Source organism: Fundulus heteroclitus, unplaced genomic scaffold, assembly GCF_011125445.2.
Source record: "Fundulus heteroclitus isolate FHET01 unplaced genomic scaffold, MU-UCD_Fhet_4.1 scaffold_40, whole genome shotgun sequence".
Classification (NCBI taxonomy): Eukaryota; Metazoa; Chordata; class Actinopteri; order Cyprinodontiformes; family Fundulidae; genus Fundulus; species Fundulus heteroclitus.
In genome coordinates, this window is record NW_023396813.1 from 1,484,860 (window position 1) to 1,504,864 (window position 20,005).

Genomic DNA, 20,005 nt, shown 5'->3' on the forward strand with positions numbered 1-20,005 from the left:
GAAACCTTGCTTCTCATTTTTTTCATGTCCAGCTATTATATTTAAAGGCCAGGGGTGCTTGAATGAGGTTGATAAAACCCCTCCCACAACACAGGCTGCCATTTTCCCACAATTATGCAACATGACCAACATGACCAACATAACGGAGAGTGGTGTGACTTTAAGGTGGTTTAGCAGATGGACCAGCTTTCTACTGTATGTCTCTAAAGGGCATTTTGTGAAATTCATGTGGTAAATTCTTAGGTAGGTTTAAGGTAATTTTATTTGTTGGAAATTAACAAATGTAGCCTTTCACTCATTCTGGCCCCCCTCTCTAATACAGTACAGTACTATTAGTAAAGATACAATTAAAATCTAAGTGATTTGGGATGGATATACAATGAATGGACATAATTGTAGAGAAAAGAACTGCAACAGGTGATGGGGGTCAGTAAGGTCTAGGGAACAGAAACAAGATCATCATCTACATGTTTGAACTGTTGTAGGTAGATCATGGTGCCAAAACTGTTCACTTTTCTGTATTCAAGCACACAGAAAAATTCAGGGAAATAATTTTTTTATTCCACAAGGATCAAAATGATGTTGGCTCAGGATATATTTGCATGTGCTTTGAGTTATTTAACTGAACATATTTCCAATGCTTAACTTTTTTACAATATTCTAATATTTTGAGATATTGAATTTTGGTTTGGCTTGCTAATTATAAGCCTTGAACAATGGTGCACAACCTAAGAGTTTACCATATAACCAGTGGATTGCTGGTTCAAACCCCAGCTCTCACTATCTCAGTTGTTGTGTCCTTGGGCAACACACTTCACCTGCTTTGTGCTGATTGTAAGACAGCCTTGCTTCTGTCGACCTGCTATAGGGCAGCAGTGGGTAAAATGTAGCTCACCAGTATGTTGGTGAATGTAGTGTAAAGTGCTTTGGGGCTGTCAGACTTGATAAAGTGCTAAACAAGTACAGGCCATTTACCACTTCATCATCAAAAACATATAATATTTTACCCTGTAAGGTGTAAACATAAGAGTTTCACCTTCTGAAATGAGTGCCGAAAAATATTTAACTTTTTCATGATGGTCGATTTCTTAAAGATGTCTACTTGTAAAGATACACAAACTTAAAGCAAATACAAACAGGAAAGTTGGTCAGTTTTGTCCAGCAGTGCCTATGACAACATAACTAAAGGAACTGACCGAGTTAAATTAAAATACAGGAGCTCCCAGGAAAGGAGAGCTGTGCCATATATGCAGGAAAAGAGAGAATGCCTGTTTTGGTATTTCAGATGAAAGCAATAAAACAGACGGTTAGCGTGTGCATGCTACACTTCTGTTACAACAACAGGTGGCGGTATTACATCACGCAGGGTGCACAAAGCCGCAAAGAAGAAATCGCTTTTTCCTTTGCTTAACTTCTTCATACTGGAAGCCAACCTGGAAGACAAATTTCTTTCATTTTCTCAGGTTTGTTTTGATTTTAAACGCCTGTATAACGGTGTATGTGTGTCAGAATTTAAACAGTGAAAGAGCTGTGGACGTGTTGAACCGCAGCTGCGCTCCTACATCTCCACTTCTCGTGGATTTGGAATCTCACGGAGGGATTACCTCTGCAGGGACCATGTGTGACAGAACACTGCAGTTCTTCAGGAGCCGGGGGCTACTGACAGGAAGTGACGCAGCGCAAATCATGTGGTCGCATGGGGTCAACAGCAGGAACGCGCTCGCGCAAGCTCTTACCGGTACGTCACTGACGTCATGCTCTATTCTGAAGAAGGTCTGTGTCACTTATTCCGGTTCTCTTCTGTTTCGTGCATTTTTTTTGGTAAGATCTATCCAAGATGGATGGATATAGATGGCAGGATTCCCAACAACTTGTCCCTAACTTATTTAGATGTGTTGTTTGGATTATTCTCTTATTATACTAATAAAACAAAAATCATAAACATTATTTATTATTTACAAAACATAATATAGACGACTACATATATCCAAATTATCCAACCACAAACATTCCTTCTTATGTTTGAAAAAGGAATTCAAACAATTATAACACTTAAAAAGAATACCAAAGCTATGAAGACCTGACCTGTGAATTGATTTACTTTTTTATCTGTTAATGTCTGCTGTATAATCCCCTTGGATTATTGTCTGGTTTTATGTTCTTTCTGTGTTTGTGATAGTGATTTTGCTGTTTTGCCAACTCATTAATAAAAACAAATACTAAAAGGGGACAAATAACAACTGGATCACACAGTTTCATCATCAGCTAGATAATTTTTTTTTGTTTTCCCCGCCAAATTAGCTTAATCTTATTACAGCATCAGTACTATTAGCTGCAAAAAATATCAATCAGAAAGCACTCAAACTAATTAAGTTATAAAATAATGTGTAAAGAGGTTTGGCTGTCCATGCTTTGTTTGCTTGTTGTTTTGTTATGAGGACCTGGAAGCAAACCGACAGTCTGATATGGTGATCTGTACTGCGGTCAAATGAGTTGACGCCAGTGTTTATTTATTTATTTATCTATGAACATATCCCAATCTTACAGGCTTGTGTACTGTTGAACACACCTGGAGCAGTTATTTATATACAGAATATTAAATTTCAAAAAAATCACCACAAGGATAAATATTGTTTATTATTTTGAAATGAACCTCTTTCGCCTTTGGTATAATGTGAAATTTAAGGTAATTACATCTAATCTTTTTTTATATTTGTAAAATTGAAATCTTTTATTAAATTTTGTCTCTTTAGGGGTGATGGAAAATATTTTTTGGACAATACAGATTAAATTTCAATTCAATTCAATTTTATTTTTATAGCGCCAATTCATGAAACATGTCATCTCAAGGCACTTTACCAAGCCGAGTTCAATCATATTATACAGATTGGGTCAAATTATACAGATTAGTCAAAAACGTCCTATATAGGGGAATCCAGTTGATTGCATCAAAGTCCCAACAAGCAGCATTCACTCCTGGATCTGAAAAACTTGTTACATTCTTGTCTTGAATGAACAGTGAGAACTGTCGAGGTATTAAATTAATTAAAATTTATTTATATAGCGTGTTATGCCAGAAACCTGTTTCATTATGAATATTATTATTAATTATAATTTGCGATTATAATTTAATAATAGATCATTCAAACTCAAATGGTATAACAAATTTAATCCAAATGGTAGCGATCTAAGGGCTATGAGCAGGGCTCTCAACTCTCACGCATTGACCGTGTGACACACGCATTTCACTAACTTCACACGCAACAAATGACATTTCACACGCAAACATGGCATTTCTCACGCATAAAAATCACAAAGCCCATCTGGGCTGCGGACGACAAAACTCCGCCTTCTGCTGAGCTGTTTCGGCTTCTTTCACAACCTGTGGCCATCAATAATTCCTGCTGCAGTTCATGTTAACAGAGCAGCAGGAAGAGTGATCAGAGTTATGAATAATTTTAGTCTTAACCAGTGGTGAAAGTAAGACGGTAAGGTCCTGTACCGCGTACACAGGAGGGGAGGGGAGAAGAGGGGGTGGAGCTGCTGCATGGCTGCACGCTGGATCATAAAACAGTTCTGCTAACCAGATGCAGTTTAAAAAGCCACTTAGTCTATTTATAAGTTTCGTTTTTATTAATTCTGCATTTTTTTAACTACATGCACCGTATTTCTGTGCCTCAGCGCTTGCTCCTCTCCCCCCTCCTTTCCCTCGGAGCAGGTGCTTTTATCACCATTAACCATTCACAACGTGAATCACTACGTTTAATTCCCTCACATCGGTAGCAATGTGTGCCAGTTAAAGTCAATAGGAGAGTTAGTAGCTGTATTTCATGCTATTTTTTTATAGATTCAGTGGAGCTTCGGTGGGCTGCTGCCTTGCGCTTTAATTCAGGTGCGCACTTTTAAGGGTCATTTTAAAGAACTTGTAACATCAGGGGCTTCATCTCAGACCTGTGAGTACCCCTGTTCCCTTTATAGAAGCCCTTTACAGTATTTAGTTATGCATTTCCCCCACTGTTTATCCCTGATACGCAGCGCACCAACGGGGGTAAAATCCGCCCATCTCAGCGCCCAGAGCGCACTGACGAGAGCAATAGAGCTTTGTCTGATCAGCGTGGCGACTGACTGAGAAACCTGTCGCTGTGAAAGGTGATGAGAATGTTATAAACTGTAACAGTCTAGAAGTGCATTGAGCTGAAAAGAGGGAGACATCAGCAGCTGGATCGTGAGTAAAGACGCAGCGGGAACCTCTGTGTGCTTCAGTGTTGCTGCTGAGGGGAAAATGTTGACCATAAAGGCTTCATGAAACGGAGCCTGATCCACCAATCAGGTTATAGATCTACAATGATAAACAACCCATAGATGAATGTGTAACAGTGTAATAATTCGGTCAATAACTTAAAACTACTTAATTTTATTCAGTATTATTTGAACAATTGTGTATTTTTTATGTCTTATTCCATTAACTGAACAATAAAGTATGAATACGTCTCTTTCTCTTTTTAACAAAAGTAATACGTCTACTTCATTGTCTGGTGGGATAAAAATGAGATGGAGTTGACTCCACCGGCTCTTCCAGGGTCCGGTTAGCCCCGCCCCCAAACAAGCCCCGCCCCTACATTAGCATAATCAAACTCTTAACTTTTGATCAAAGTTGAGAGGTCTGGCTATGAGCCTGTAATGATTAATACTAACAATTTGTTCATTAATTAACAGTTATGAACTTTTTTATACTGGAAAAGTGTGATTTGACCAGTTTAACTGATGAGACTTGTCCAGCAAACGTTGATAACTCAAATTATAATCGGAATTGGAGTTTTATCCCTTAGCTTACCACAAACCAATAATAATGTCTCATTTTATTCGGTTGTTAACTCAAAAGAAAGTACTTCTTTTGCTCTTAGAGACCATTCAACTTCTGGACCGAAATAATCACAAACAACTACTATTTCACATGTTATTATTTATTAAACTAATAATTCCCTGTTACAGCAATTATTCTACTTAATAAAACACAAGGAAACACTACTCACTACTCAAAAGAACATACAAAGGAAAATAAATGAAAATAAAACAAGTCAAAAATGGATTAAATGAGAGATAGCAATGCTTAAATCAATTCACAGTTGTTAAGACTGATTGACATCACATTGAAGAAGTCTGCCTTTGACATAGCTGCATTGAAAGACAAAATAGCATTGAGATAGCACAGCTGGAGTACCGAAAACAGACCTGAAGCCTGATGGGGAACGCTTCTGTACTGCACAACTAGTCTCTAGCAATCATGCACGGTTGGTTTCCAACTCCTCCTATTACCGGTAGCACGGCTAGTGGCAGCTAACTGATGTCACTCCAAAACAAGCTAAGCTAACCGTTTAGAGCTACCCTGTACCTCTCCAAGATGGCGACTATGACGACATATGACCTATGGCCTTGCTTGGTACGTAAGGGGGCGGCCCTAATGACGTATCTAACGCACCCTGCCTAGTTTGGGCGGACCCTGAGTACGAGGCACTGGAGTGCTGATTTTGCCGAAAAACTGAAGTCACTGGCCGCCATCTTGCTACTCCCTACTTTCACAGAATTCCATAGGATTTGGTTGCAACAACAAGCAGTTTTCTGGCTGTGTGAAAACGTTTCATAGGTAATTCTACAGTCAGTGGATGTACTAACACTATCAACTACTAGGAAATGATGTGCTGAAATATTTTACATGTTATTCATATTATATATATATATATATATATATATATATATATATATATATATATATATATATATATATATATATATATATATATATATATATATATATATATGTATATATATATGTGTGTGTAAATATGTTTTTGTATATTGTTATTTATATATTTACACATGTTATATATATATATTTTTAAATGAATAAAATGCAAAATATGTCAGCACATGACTTTCTCAGTACTTGATAGTTTTAGAACATAACATAAAAGTATATGGCATTTGACATTTTAAAAGTTTTAAGCCCCCCCCCCCCCCCCGAACATGAAAAAATCCTCGTTATTCGATGCTGTAGCGCACATATTCCCTAGTTACTGGAGGAAAATAGGGAGTACCAATATGGCGGCTGGTGGCTTCAAAGCGACTCGTTCTAACAGTGGCTATAGACCAGTTCATTGTTATTGTTTTGATGCGGGTTTTTCGCGCATGCGCGCCGGACCGGTAGGCAAAAGACGAACACAATGGCGGACGCAAACAGAGAAACTGACGAGTTCTCCACGTATTTTTCTTCTTTAGATAACGTACTACAAGATCGTTTTAAGAGTAAGTTGATGGTTGATGGTATCAGATTGCCAGATCCACACAGCAAAAGCCTGAAGGGACGGAGCGAGTCTGTGAAATGCTGGCCAACTGTTCCGTACCGCGACATACAGCTGCCTTATAAACACGGCAGGCCAGTACAGACGAGAGAGCATGAAAGCCTTGAAACCACTGGACGGCTGCAATTATTTTATATCAGGAAAAAGGCTCCAGCAACGCCCGCGACGCCATGAGGGATTAAGCGGTCAGAAAATGGATGGATGGATGTTCAGACATGTTTGTGCAACAGCACAAAGCGGCGTCGGACACAGACCGCGTCTCAGCAGAGGCCCGGTAGGTTAAAAAAAAACATTTTTCACTACGGATTATTTAGGTGTTTTTGTCTTGTTAAAATGGGTGGCAGTGTCGGCGACATTGCAGCGTAAACACAGAAGTACTAGCAGCAGCAGCTTACTGCTGCTACTGCTGCTGCTACTGCTGCTAGCAGCTTACTTACTTACTGCAGTAAGTAAGCAGCAGTAAGTAAGCTGCTGCTAGCAGCAGTAAGTAAGCTGCTGCTAGCAGCAGTAAGTAAGCTGCTAGCAGCAGCTTACTTACTGCTAGCAGCAGCAGCTGTAGCCGCTGCTGCGTAAACACTACTCGGGCCGGAGAAGCCGCTGCTGCTGCTGCTGCTTCAGACAATGGCTGCTGCTGCTGTAGCAGCCGCTTCTGCGGCCCGTGTAGCGATCATCACCTCCCCTCCGCCGCTATTTAAGCAGAACAATGACTAGAGCAGAATAAAGTTGTATTTACCGGAGATGAAGTGTAGACTGCAAATTCTGTCGTAGTATGATCGCTCCCCCAGTCCATTGGGATTATCTGCCTGCGCTCTTTTCATTGAAAATATCCAATTCTTTCTGCGTCCTTCCTCCTTCGGTAAACGACAGAAATGTACATCCAACGATTTGGAATGCCTCTCTGTGCAACCGGGAGCACAACAAGTCGTAGGCATTGCTTAGATTACAAAAATAAACGAACTAAAAGTACGCTCTAAATCACCCGTTTTGTCATGTTGTAGACAAGAGCAGCTCTGTTTTTGCCTACCAGCGGGACCCGGATGTAGCGCCGACGTCACGCGGGACGTCACGCGTGAACTACCCTATTAGCACTCCAGTTTATAATAGAGATCAGTGGTACGAGGTGGTCTCACTCCTGAACAAAGGACTTCAAAGAAAAATGCGGGAAAACAAATGTAGACAAAGGAAGAAAGATGAAGAAAAAGGGGAGAAAGGAAAGTTCTGAGTTGGCTATCGCCTTAGCCAGTTTATCATCAACCCCTGTCTCGCTCAAGCTCCAGTGTGGTGCACAACACACAAAGCACACAATACACAAATATACAACAGTAGATAGCAATCTTATCCCCAATGCATACATAACAATTCATACAAAACATTGCCATATTGCCATCTCCCAATATAACAGAATATCACATATCCTATACTCTATATTCATCTTCAAACATATCAGTTATCCAAGGACACTGTGGCTCCATAGAGTGCTTTAACATGGCTACAAGATATAAGAATCACTTTAAATCACTTGAACTAAACAGCAATGACCATTTACAAAACCCTTTGTAAACCCTGTTTGTGCGGACTAATTCCTACTTGTTCAAGTTGGCAAAATAACCGTTTCTAAAAAACAGTGTGTACTTATTCATCTTCACCTGTGTGTATTTGCTAAATCATAGTCATTAAACTTGTCAACATAACCGCTTCTAACAAGCAGAGTGTCGGAGCTCAAAATGCTATGTTACGTGAACATGGACCAAGAGACGGCAGCTAGCCGTCTGCAGTACCGTTATTTCAGTTTGCCGTCACAGCTTGTTCGCGAGACGGTAGCTACTAGCTAACGGTTTACAGTAGCCTACCTCAGCTAGCTGCCTTGATCAACGGCAAACTTTCTATTTATACTTTTATTGTTAGTTTCACCCCCCATTGAAAAGCATTGGATGTTTGACACCTCATAGCTTGGAGATGCTTTATGCGACGTAGGCCAAATTTCTTGTGGAGCTTTCTCTTTAAAGGAAGTACAGACTCTGTGAAGCAGAAGTTTGTACGAGCTTCCTAGGGCTACTTCCGGTTAGCAACATGCTAACCGTTAGCCGCTAACATGGTTGTGTTAGGTATCACTGGGTGAGTGTACTCTGTTAGTTTGGTCCAAATCCTGTACAGGGATGTGCCTCAAATAGGGAGAAAATACATCGTTTAGAATGTTGCCATGGTAACTCAAAATGGGGGGGGGTGGTACAAAAAATACTTCATGGGCTCAGCGGACATGTTTTGATATACACACTGTGGGGATTATAATATAAAACTCTTAGTCTACCACACCAGGATTCAATCCCATGAGCTCTTGCATGCAAAGCCTGCACTTTCCATCTGAGCTATACCGTAGCCATATATGGGAATGCATTTCTTGGACCATAAAGGGGTTGGTCCCCCATTGAAAAGCATTGGATGTTTGACACCTCATGGCTTGGAGATGCTTTATGCGACGTAGGCCAAATTTATTGTGGAGCTTTCTCTCTAAAGGAAGTACAGACTCTGTGAAGCAGAAGTTTATACGAGCTTCCTAGAGCTACTTCCGGTTAGCAACATGCTAACAGTTAACCGCTAACATGGTTGTGTTCAGTATCACAAGGTGATTGTACTCTGTCAGTTTGGTCCAAATCCTGTACTGGGAAGTGCCTCAAAAAGGGGTGCCAATACTTAATGTCACCAAACGTGACCAAAGTTCATGGGTCAGATCGGCCTCCTTTAGCAACTCAGCCTCACCAAATCTGGGCCCAGAACTCAACATTTGACCAAAATGGTGTGAAGCGCCAATTCCCACAGGTGGGTGGTGCTGTATTGTCCAATTGGGTTGTGTCTGGGCATCATGCCAGGTCCTGTTGGAAGCAAAGGCCCAATAGGAAAGCATGTGAAATCCAAAATGGGTCATAATGGGTCAGCCATGTGTCACTTACACATGGCTGATAATCACTTGAAAATTTTAAAATGTTAAGAGGAAGTGACTGTGCGAATTTCAGATTCCTACATTAATCACAGCCACTGCAGTGGGTGTCGAAAGTTGCCATTCTATCCCAATGGAGCCTGTCCCTCTGGTCAGCAGAGTTCCGTCGTCATGGAAACTCGCTCACACCTGCAGCCGGCCATTCTACCAAAGTGCAGACACTTTGCTCAGAATATCTCCCAATAGGTTATAATGGAGAACTTTGCCTCGCACAACACTCCATATCTCCTGATCCGTAAATGGTAGAGATGTAATTTTTTCTGCGTTTATTTCTTAACGGATAGGGGAAGAAGACTTGTTATCGGTTTTTGCTGGAAATATTTTAATAAAGGCGTAAAAAATTATGATAAAGGGGATTTTTAAAGAATTTCAAAAATCCTCTAAAAACGGTCCCGAACAAATCGCTCTAGCTGAAAAAGTATAAGAGATAATTCTTTCACTGTGAGTATCAGCAGGCTTTTGAGGACTATGTTGCTCATTTTTATGTTTGTACAAAAATCGGTGTAGGCACAGCGATGTTGTAAAAAAGTGGATCATGTGGAAAAATGCAGCTCTAAAGCATTTTCAGGATTTTGCACTTTCGCTACTCCCGAACAAATTGTACCTGCGGCAAAACCGTAACAGTTATCCAAAAAATGCCTTTTTTGTGAGTGGGTTTGTGAAGGGTTGGGACATTCATGTGTGCAGGGATGGGCACAAATACATCAAATGTATTTCCAAATAAAATACAAAATACCCACCTTAAAAATGTATCAAAATAAACTACAAAATACAGCAGCCAAAAAATGTATCAAAATAAAATACTGTATTTTTGTATTTTCAAAATACTACAAAATACTTAATTCTAAGCGCCTTTTTCTTCTATCCCTTCACTTGTACACTATCTGGAAAAACATATGCTGACCCCTCATGTTAGTCACCCCAAATAAACCTCTGCCCTGGGAAATGTTCAGTAACTCAAGAAGCCCTTAAGCATACTTATTTACTCTATTGGTGGAATAGATTGCCCACTCTGAATCAGTGACAATAACTCAAAAACAAACAATCCAAATAGGCCAGAATCTGTAGGGTGACTTTTCGTATGAACTGTCAGAGGGCAACTTTCTTTCACTTGGATAAGTTGCTACACATAGCAGTGATCTCAAAACACCAATGTGCCCACGTTTTCATTTGCACATTAATAAGTTTAAGCCGATAAAAAAAGTTAAACTGTTGCGCTCCGGTCCAAGAGGTCACATGACCTGAGTTTTGCTGCTCAGCCAATCAGATCACTGTATTGTCAGCTGTGCGAGTTCAACCCGCACAGCCCGAACAACGCTTCATATCTCCTGATCCATAAATGGTAGAGACGTAATTTTTTCTGCGTTTATTTCCTAACGGATAGGGGAAGAAGATAAGCTATCGTGTTTTGCTAGAAAAAGTTTAATAAAGGCGTAAAAAATTATGATCTAAATGGGATTTTTATGGATTTTCAGAAATCCTCTAAAAAGGGTCCCGAACAAATCGCTGTAACTCAAAAAGTATAAGACATATCAAAATAATTCTTTCACCATGAGTATCAGCAGGCTTTTGGGGACTATGGAGCTCATTTTTATGTTTGTACAAAAATCGGTGTAGACACAGCGACGATGTAAAAAAGTGGTTGATGTGGGAAAATGCAGCTCCAAAGCGTTTTTAGGATTTTGCACATTCGCTACTCCCGAACAAATTGTTCCTGCGGAAAAACCGTAACAGTTATCCACAAAATTCCTTTTTTGTGAATGCCAGAAGGGTTAGGACATTCATGTGTGAAAGTCTCATGTCTGTACATAAAACGGTTTAGGAGTAGCGACGATGCGAAAACATGTGATGTTTTGGATTTTTAGACGTCATTTTTCAAAACCGCTCCATAGGAAATGAATGGGGGAGGTTTCGGGTTTGTGTCGGTCTGAGGTGATTTGCGAAAAATCTATAAATGCCACACCAATGAGGGTTACATTTCCTGAATCCTGACAAAAATACCTACGTTTTGATGTATAATTTGTCTACATAGAGTGAAAATTGAGCGAGTAAGGTCAAGTTGTTCGGAGTTTTGAAATCTTTAAAAAAGCTAGAGTGGCCCACTCTAGCGGTTGGAGAATTCCGTCATTGACTTTCATTGTAAACGATGATTTCACTGATTTTCGGACATGAGCTTTGAGGAGTACTTGTGAGGAGACGATAACAGATATCCACATCCCGTTTTCACTTCTGAGTAGTTCACAGAAATATCTACAAACTGGAAGTTAAATGGTGTTCGTAGGTGGAAGCATGACGATACAGTACAGCGTTGAAAATGGTTATTTGGAGGCTTTTTTGAGGCTTTCTTTCGACCCGACTCCATTCATTCCTATGGGTTTTTTGGGGGTGGTTTTTCGCTAATTTTGTTGCCATGGTAACTCGAAACCCCAATAAAAGTACCAGCACACATCTCGTAATCGAGCCACACGTTTTGATACCTATATTGTGGGGGTGCTCGCTACGGTTCGGGCCCCATTAATCGTGACGGAAGAAGAAGTAAAGAATAACTAGAAAAATTTCTGAAGAAATTTAGCAAGGCGCCTGCCACTTGGTGCGTACCGTACCGTCAGAAATAGCAACAGGAAGCCACATTGCGAATTTCAGCTTCCTACGGTCTTCACAGCCCCCGCAACGGCCGTTGAAAGGTGCCATGTTAAGTCAATGGACCTCCTAGGAGCCTCTTGCTAGCAGCGTTGTCATGGAGACTCACTGACAGCTGCAGCCCTCTGTCTGTAAAGGCAGAAGAACTCTGGCTAAGCAGAAGTTGGTAGGACCTTCCTAAAGCTATTTTCGTTAGCAACATGCTAACGGTTAGCCACTAGCAGGGCTGTGTTCAGTATCACCGGGTGATGTTACTCTGTTAGTTTGGTTGAAATCCTGTACTGAGAAGTGCCTAAAAAGGGAGAAAATCCGAAAATTCACCAAATCTGTCAAGCAGCAGTTTGTACAAGCTTCCTAGAGCTACTTCCGGTTAGCAACATGCTAACCGTTAGCCGCTAACATGGTTGTGTTTGGTATCACTGGGTGAGTGTACTCTTAGTTTGGTCCAAATCCTGTACCGGGATGAGCCTCAAATAGGGAGAAAAAACGTTGTTTGTAACGTTGCCATGGTAACTCAAAATGGCGGGTGGTACAAAAAAATACTTCATGGGATCAGCACACATGTTTTAATATACACACTGTGGGGATTATAATACAAAACTCTTAGTCTCCCACACCGGGAATCGATCCCATGACCTCTTGCATGCAAAGCCTGCACTTTCCATCTGAGCTATACATGGGCATGCATTATTGGGACCATAAGGGGTTTGGTCCCCCTTTGAAAAGCATTGGATGTTTGACACCTCATAGCTTGGAGATGCTTTATGCGACGTAGCCCAAATTTCTTGTGGAGCTTTCTCTCTAAAGTAAGAACAGACTCTGTGAAGCAAAAGTTGGTGAGACCTTCCTAGAGCTACTTCCGGTTAGCAACATCCTAACTGTTAGTCGCTAACATGGTTGTGTTCAGTATCACCAGCTGATTGTACTCTGTCAGTTTGGTCTAAATCCTGTACTGGGAAGTGCCTCAAATAGGGGTGCCAATACTTAATGTCACCAAACGTGACCAAAGTTCATGGGACAGATTGGCCTCCTTTAGAAACTCAGCTTTACCACATCTGGGTCCAGAACTCAACATTTGACCAAAATGGTGTGTAGTGCCATTTCCCACATGTGGGTGGTGCTGTATTGGCCAATTGGGTCGTGTCTGGGCATCATGCCAGGTCCTGTTGGAAGCAAAGGCCCAATAGGAAAGCATGTAAAATCCAAAATGGGACAGAAAACTGACACATGGCTGAAAGTCACATGAAAATTTTAAAATGTTAGGAGGAAGTGACTGTGCGAATTTCAGATTCCTACATTAATCACAGCCGCTGCAGCGGGCGTCGAAAGTTGCCATTGTATCCTAATGGACCTTCTCCCTCTGGCCCTCAGAGTTCCGTTGTCATGGAAACTCACTCACACACCTGCAGCGGCCAAAGTCTCTGCACCAAAGTGCAGAGACTTTGCTCACAAAAAGTCCCATTGGATTATAATGGAGAACTTTGCCCCGAACAACGCTTGATATCTCTTCATCCGTAAATGGTAGAGACGTAATTTTTTCTGCGTTTAGTTCGTAACGGATAGGGGAAGAAGAAAAGCTATCGTTTTTTGCTAGAAAAAGTTTAATAAAGTCGTAAAAAATTATGATCTAAATGGGATTTTTATGGATTTTCAGAAATCCTCTAAAGAGGGTCCCGAACAAATCGCTGTAACTCAAAAAGTATAAGAGATATCAAGATAATTCTTTCACCATGAGTATCAGCAGGCCTTTGAGGACCATGAAGCTCATTTTTATGTTAGTACAAAAATCGGTGTAGACACAGTGACGATGTAAAAAAGTGGATGGTGTGGGAAAATGCAGCTCCAAAGCGTTTTTAGGATTTTGCACATTCGCTACTCCCGAACAAATTGTTCCTGCGGAAAAACCGTAACAGTTATCCACAAAATTCCTTTTTTGTGAATGCCAGAAGGGTTAGGACATTCATGTGTGAAAGTCTCATGTCTGTACATAAAACGGTTTAGGAGTAGCGACGATGCGAAAACATGTGATGTTTTGGATTTTTAGACGTCATTTTTCAAAACCGCTCCATAGGAAATGAATGGGGGAGGTTTCGGGTTTGTGTCGGTCTGAGGTGATTTGCGAAAAATCTATAAATGCCACACCAATGAGGGTTACATTTCCTGAATCCTGACAAAAATACCTACGTTTTGATGTATAATTTGTCTACATAGAGTGAAAATTGAGCGAGTAAGGTCAAGTTGTTCGGAGTTTTGAAATCTTTAAAAAAGCTAGAGTGGCCCACTCTAGCGGTTGGAGAATTCCGTCATTGACTTTCATTGTAAACGATGATTTCACTGATTTTCGGACATGAGCTTTGAGGAGTACTTGTGAGGAGACGATAACAGATATCCACATCCCGTTTTCACTTCTGAGTAGTTCACAGAAATATCTACAAACTGGAAGTTAAATGGTGTTCGTAGGTGGAAGCATGACGATACAGTACAGCGTTGAAAATGGTTATTTGGAGGCTTTTTTGAGGCTTTCTTTCGACCCGACTCCATTCATTCCTATGGGTTTTTTGGGGGTGGTTTTTCGCTAATTTTGTTGCCATGGTAACTCGAAACCCCAATAAAAGTACCAGCACACATCTCGTAATCGAGCCACACGTTTTGATACCTATATTGTGGGGGTGCTCGCTACGGTTCGGGCCCCATTAATCGTGACGGAAGAAGAAGTAAAGAATAACTAGAAAAATTTCTGAAGAAATTTAGCAAGGCGCCTGCCACTTGGTGCGTACCGTACCGTCAGAAATAGCAACAGGAAGCCACATTGCGAATTTCAGCTTCCTACGGTCTTCACAGCCCCCGCAACGGCCGTTGAAAGGTGCCATGTTAAGTCAATGGACCTCCTAGGAGCCTCTTGCTAGCAGCGTTGTCATGGAGACTCACTGACAGCTGCAGCCCTCTGTCTGTAAAGGCAGAAGAACTCTGGCTAAGCAGAAGTTGGTAGGACCTTCCTAAAGCTATTTCCGTTAGCAACATGCTAACGGTTAGCCACTAGCAGGGCTGTGTTCAGTATCACCGGGTGATGTTACTCTGTTAGTTTGGTTGAAATCCTGTACTGAGAAGTGCCTAAAAAGGGAGAAAATCCGAAAATTCACCAAATCTGTCAAGCAGCAGTTTGTACAAGCTTCCTAGAGCTACTTCCGGTTAGCAACATGCTAACCGTTAGCCGCTAACATGGTTGTGTTTGGTATCACTGGGTGAGTGTACTCTTAGTTTGGTCCAAATCCTGTACCGGGATGAGCCTCAAATAGGGAGAAAAAACGTTGTTTGTAACGTTGCCATGGTAACTCAAAATGGCGGGTGGTACAAAAAAATACTTCATGGGATCAGCACACATGTTTTAATATACACACTGTGGGGATTATAATACAAAACTCTTAGTCTCCCACACCGGGAATCGATCCCATGACCTCTTGCATGCAAAGCCTGCACTTTCCATCTGAGCTATACATGGGCATGCATTATTGGGACCATAAGGGGTTTGGTCCCCCTTTGAAAAGCATTGGATGTTTGACACCTCATAGCTTGGAGATGCTTTATGCGACGTAGCCCAAATTTCTTGTGGAGCTTTCTCTCTAAAGTAAGAACAGACTCTGTGAAGCAAAAGTTGGTGAGACCTTCCTAGAGCTACTTCCGGTTAGCAACATCCTAACTGTTAGTCGCTAACATGGTTGTGTTCAGTATCACCAGCTGATTGTACTCTGTCAGTTTGGTCTAAATCCTGTACTGGGAAGTGCCTCAAATAGGGGTGCCAATACTTAATGTCACCAAACGTGACCAAAGTTCATGGGACAGATTGGCCTCCTTTAGAAACTCAGCTTTACCACATCTGGGTCCAGAACTCAACATTTGACCAAAATGGTGTGTAGTGCCATTTCCCACATGTGGGTGGTGCTGTATTGGCCAATTGGGTCGTGTCTGGGCATCATGCCAGGTCCTGTTGGAAGCAAAGGCCCAATAGGAAAGCATGTAAAATCCAAAATGGGACAGAAAACTGACACATGGCTGAAAGTCACATGAAAATTTTAAAATGTTAGGAGGAAGTGACTGTGCGAATTTCAGATTCCTACATTAATCACAGCCGCTGCAGCGGGCGTCGAAAGTTGCCATTGTATCCTAATGGACCTTCTCCCTCTGGCCCTCAGAGTTCCGTTGTCATGGAAACTCACTCACACACCTGCAGCGGCCAAAGTCTCTGCACCAAAGTGCAGAGACTTTGCTCACAAAAAGTCCCATTGGATTATAATGGAGAACTTTGCCCCGAACAACGCTTGATATCTCTTCATCCGTAAATGGTAGAGACGTAATTTTTTCTGCGTTTAGTTCGTAACGGATAGGGGAAGAAGAAAAGCTATCGTTTTTTGCTAGAAAAAGTTTAATAAAGTCGTAAAAAATTATGATCTAAATGGGATTTTTATGGATTTTCAGAAATCCTCTAAAGAGGGTCCCGAACAAATCGCTGTAACTCAAAAAGTATAAGAGATATCAAGATAATTCTTTCACCATGAGTATCAGCAGGCCTTTGAGGACCATGAAGCTCATTTTTATGTTAGTACAAAAATCGGTGTAGACACAGTGACGATGTAAAAAAGTGGATGGTGTGGGAAAATGCAGCTCCAAAGCGTTTTTAGGATTTTGCACATTCGCTACTCCCGAACAAATTGTTCCTGCGGAAAAACCGTAACAGTTATCCACAAAATTCCTTTTTTGTGAGTGCCAGAAGGGTTGGGACATTCATGTGTGAAAGTCTCATGTCTGTACATGAAACGGTTTAGGAGTAGCGACGATGCGAAAACATGTGATGTTTTGGATTTTTAGACGTCATTTTTCAAAACCGCTCCATAGGAAATGAATGGGGGAGGTTTCGGGTTTGTGTCGGTCTGAGGTGATTTGCGAAAAATCTATAAATGCCACACCAATGAGGGTTACATTTCCCGAATCCTGACAAAAATACCTACGTTTTGATGTATAATTTGTCTACATAGAGTGAAAATTGAGCGAGTAAGGTCAAGTTGTTCGGAGTTTTGAAATCTTTAAAAAAGCTAGAGTGGCCCACTCTAGCGGTTGGAGAATTCCGTCATTGACTTTCATTGTAAACGATGATTTCACTGATTTTCGGACATGAGCTTTGAGGAGTATTTGTGAGGAGACGATAACAGATATCCACATCCCGTTTTCACTTCTGAGTAGTTCACAGAAATATCTACAAACTGGAAGTTAAATGGTGTTCGTAGGTGGAAGCATGACAATACAGTACAGCGTTGAAAATGGTCATTTGGAGGCTTTTTTGAGGCTTTCTTTCGACCCGACTCCATTCATTCCTATGGGTTTTTTGGGGGTGGTTTTTCGCTAATTTTGTTGCCATGGTAACTCGAAATCCCAATAAAAGTAGTAGCACACATCTCGTAATCGAGCCGCAGGTTTTGATACCTATGTTGTGGGGGTGCACGCTACAGTTCGGGCTGCATTAATCGTGACGGAAGAAGAAGTAAAGACTAGAAAAATTTCTGAAGAAATTTAGCAAGGCGCCTGCCACTTGGTGCGTACCGTACCGTCAGAAATAGCAACAGGAAGCCACACTGCGAATTTCAGCTTCCTACGGTCTTCACAGCCCCCGCAACGGCCGTCGAAAGGTGCCATGTTAAGTCAATGGACCTCCTAGGAGCCTCTTGCTAGCAGCGTTGTCATGGAGACTCACTGACAGCTGCAGCCCTCTCTCTGTCTGTAAAGGCAGAAGAACTCTGGCTAAGCAGCAGTTGGTAGGACCTTCCTAAAGCTATTTCCGTTAGCAACATGCTAACGGTTAGCCGCTAGCATGGCTGTGTTCAGTATCACCGGGTGATGTTACTCTGTTAGTTTGGTTGAAATCCTGTACTGAGAAGTGCCTAAAAAGGGAGAAAATGCTAAAATTCACCAAATCTGTCAAGCAGAAGTTTGTACAGGCTTCCTAGAGCTACTTCCGGTTAGCAACATGCTAACCGTTAGCCGCTAACATGGTTGTGTTTGGTATCACTGGGTGAGTGTACTCTGTTAGTTTGGTCCAAATCCTGTACTGGGATGAGCCTTAAATAGGGAGAAAAAACGTTGTTTATAACGTTGCCATGGTAACTGAAAATGGCGGGTGGTACAAAAAAATACTTCATGGGATCAGCACATATGTTTTAATATACACACTGTGGGGATTATAATACAAAATTCTTAGTCTGCCACGCCGGGTTTCGATCCCACGACCTCTTGCATGCAAAGCCTGCACTTACCATCTGAGCTATACTTTAGCGACATATATGGGCATGCATTATTGGGACCATAAGGGGTTTGGTCCCCCATTGAAAAGCATTGGATGTTTGACACCTGATAGCTTGGAGATGCTTTATGCGACGTAGCCCAAATTTCTTGTGGAGCTTTCTCTCTAAAGTAAGAACAGACTCTGTGAAGCAGAAGATGGTGAGACCTTTCTAGAGCTACTTCCGGTTAGCAACATGCTAACAGTTAGCCGCTAACATGGTTGTGTTCAGTATCACCGGGTGATTGTACTCTGTCAGTTTGGTCCAAATCCTGTACTGGGAAGTGCCTCAAATAGGGGTGCCAATACTTAATGTCACCAAACGTGACCAAAGTTCATTGGTCAGATTGGCCTCCTTTAGCAACTCAGCCTCACCACATCTGGGCCCAGAACTCAACATTTGACCAAAATGGTGTGTAGTGCCATTTCCCACATGTGGGTGGTGCTGTATTGGCCAATTGGGTCGTGTCTGGGCATCATGCCAGGTCCTGTTGGAAGCAAAGGCCCAATAGGAAAGCATGTAAAATCCAAAATGGGACAGAAAACTGACACATGGCTGAAAGTCACATGAAAATTTTAAAATGTTAGGAGGAAGTGACTGTGCGAATTTCAGATTTCTACATTAATCACAGCCGCTGCAGCTGGCGTCGAAAGTTGCCATTCTATCTCAATGGAACGTCTCCCACTGGCCCTCAGAGTTCCGTCGTCATGGAAACTCACTGACACAGCTGCAGCGGGCCAGTCTAAAAAAGTGCAGACACTTGGTGTCCAAGTCTGCCTATTGGATTATAATGGAGAACTTTGCCCCGAACAACGCTTCATATCTCCTGATCTATAAATGGTAGAGACGTAATTTTTTCAGCGTTTATTTCCTAACGGATAGGGGAAGAAGAAAAGCTATCGTTTTTTGCTGGAAAAAGTTTAATAAAGGCGTAAAAAATTATGATCTAAATGGGATTTTTATGGATTTTCAGACATCCTCTTAAAACGCTTCCGAACAAATCGCTGTAGCTCAAAAAGTATAAGAGATATCAAAATAATTATTTCACCATGAGTATCAGCAGGCTTTTGAGGACCATGAAGCTCATTTTTATGTTTGTACAAGAATCGGTGTAGGCACAGCGACCATGTAAAAAAGTGGTTGATGTGGGAAAATGCAGCTCCAAAGCGTTTTCAGGATTTTGCACATTCGCTACTCCCGAACAAATTGTTCCTACCGAATAACCGTAACAGTTATCCACAAAATTCCTTTTTTGTGAGTGCCAGAAGGGTTGGGACATTCATGTGTGAAAGTCTCATGCCTGTACATAAAACGGTTTAGGAGTAGTGACGATGCGAAAACATGTGATGTTTTGGATTTTTAGACGTCATTTTTCAAAACCGCTCCATAGGAAATGAATGGGGGAGGTTTCGGGTTTGTGTCGGTCTGAGGTGATTTGCGAAAAATCTATAAATGCCACACCAATGAGGGTTACATTTCCCGAATCTTGACAAAAATACCTACGTTTTGATGTATAATTTGTCTACGTAGAGTGAAAATTGAGCGAGTAAGGTCAAGTTGTTCGGAGTTTTGAAATTTTTAAAAAAGCTAGAGTGGGCCACTCTGGCAGTTGAAGAATTCCGTCATTGACTTTCATTATAAACGATGATTTCACAGATTTTCGGACATGAGCTTTGAGGAGT

The 20,005-nt window shown here is 41.4% G+C and overlaps 1 protein-coding gene across 5 annotated transcripts in view; it reads left to right on the forward strand.

Moving 5' to 3' along the window:
• Positions 1 to 1,350: 1,350 nt before the first annotated feature.
• The window catches only part of fam151b (family with sequence similarity 151 member B), a 31,016-nt gene continuing 12,361 nt past the window's right edge, over positions 1,351 to 20,005 (forward strand). For 3 of the 5 annotated variants that reach the window (XM_036130969.1, XM_036130974.1, XM_036130971.1), the window contains exons 1-2: positions 1,351 to 1,463; positions 1,613 to 1,738. In XM_036130969.1, the coding sequence (XP_035986862.1) occupies positions 1,618 to 1,738 (121 nt within the window). In that variant the 5' untranslated portion in view covers positions 1,351 to 1,463; positions 1,613 to 1,617. Of the gene's footprint in view, positions 1,464 to 1,550; positions 1,739 to 20,005 lie in introns of all 5 variants that reach the window. The other 2 variants (XM_036130970.1, XM_036130973.1) reach the window with 2 other exon arrangements.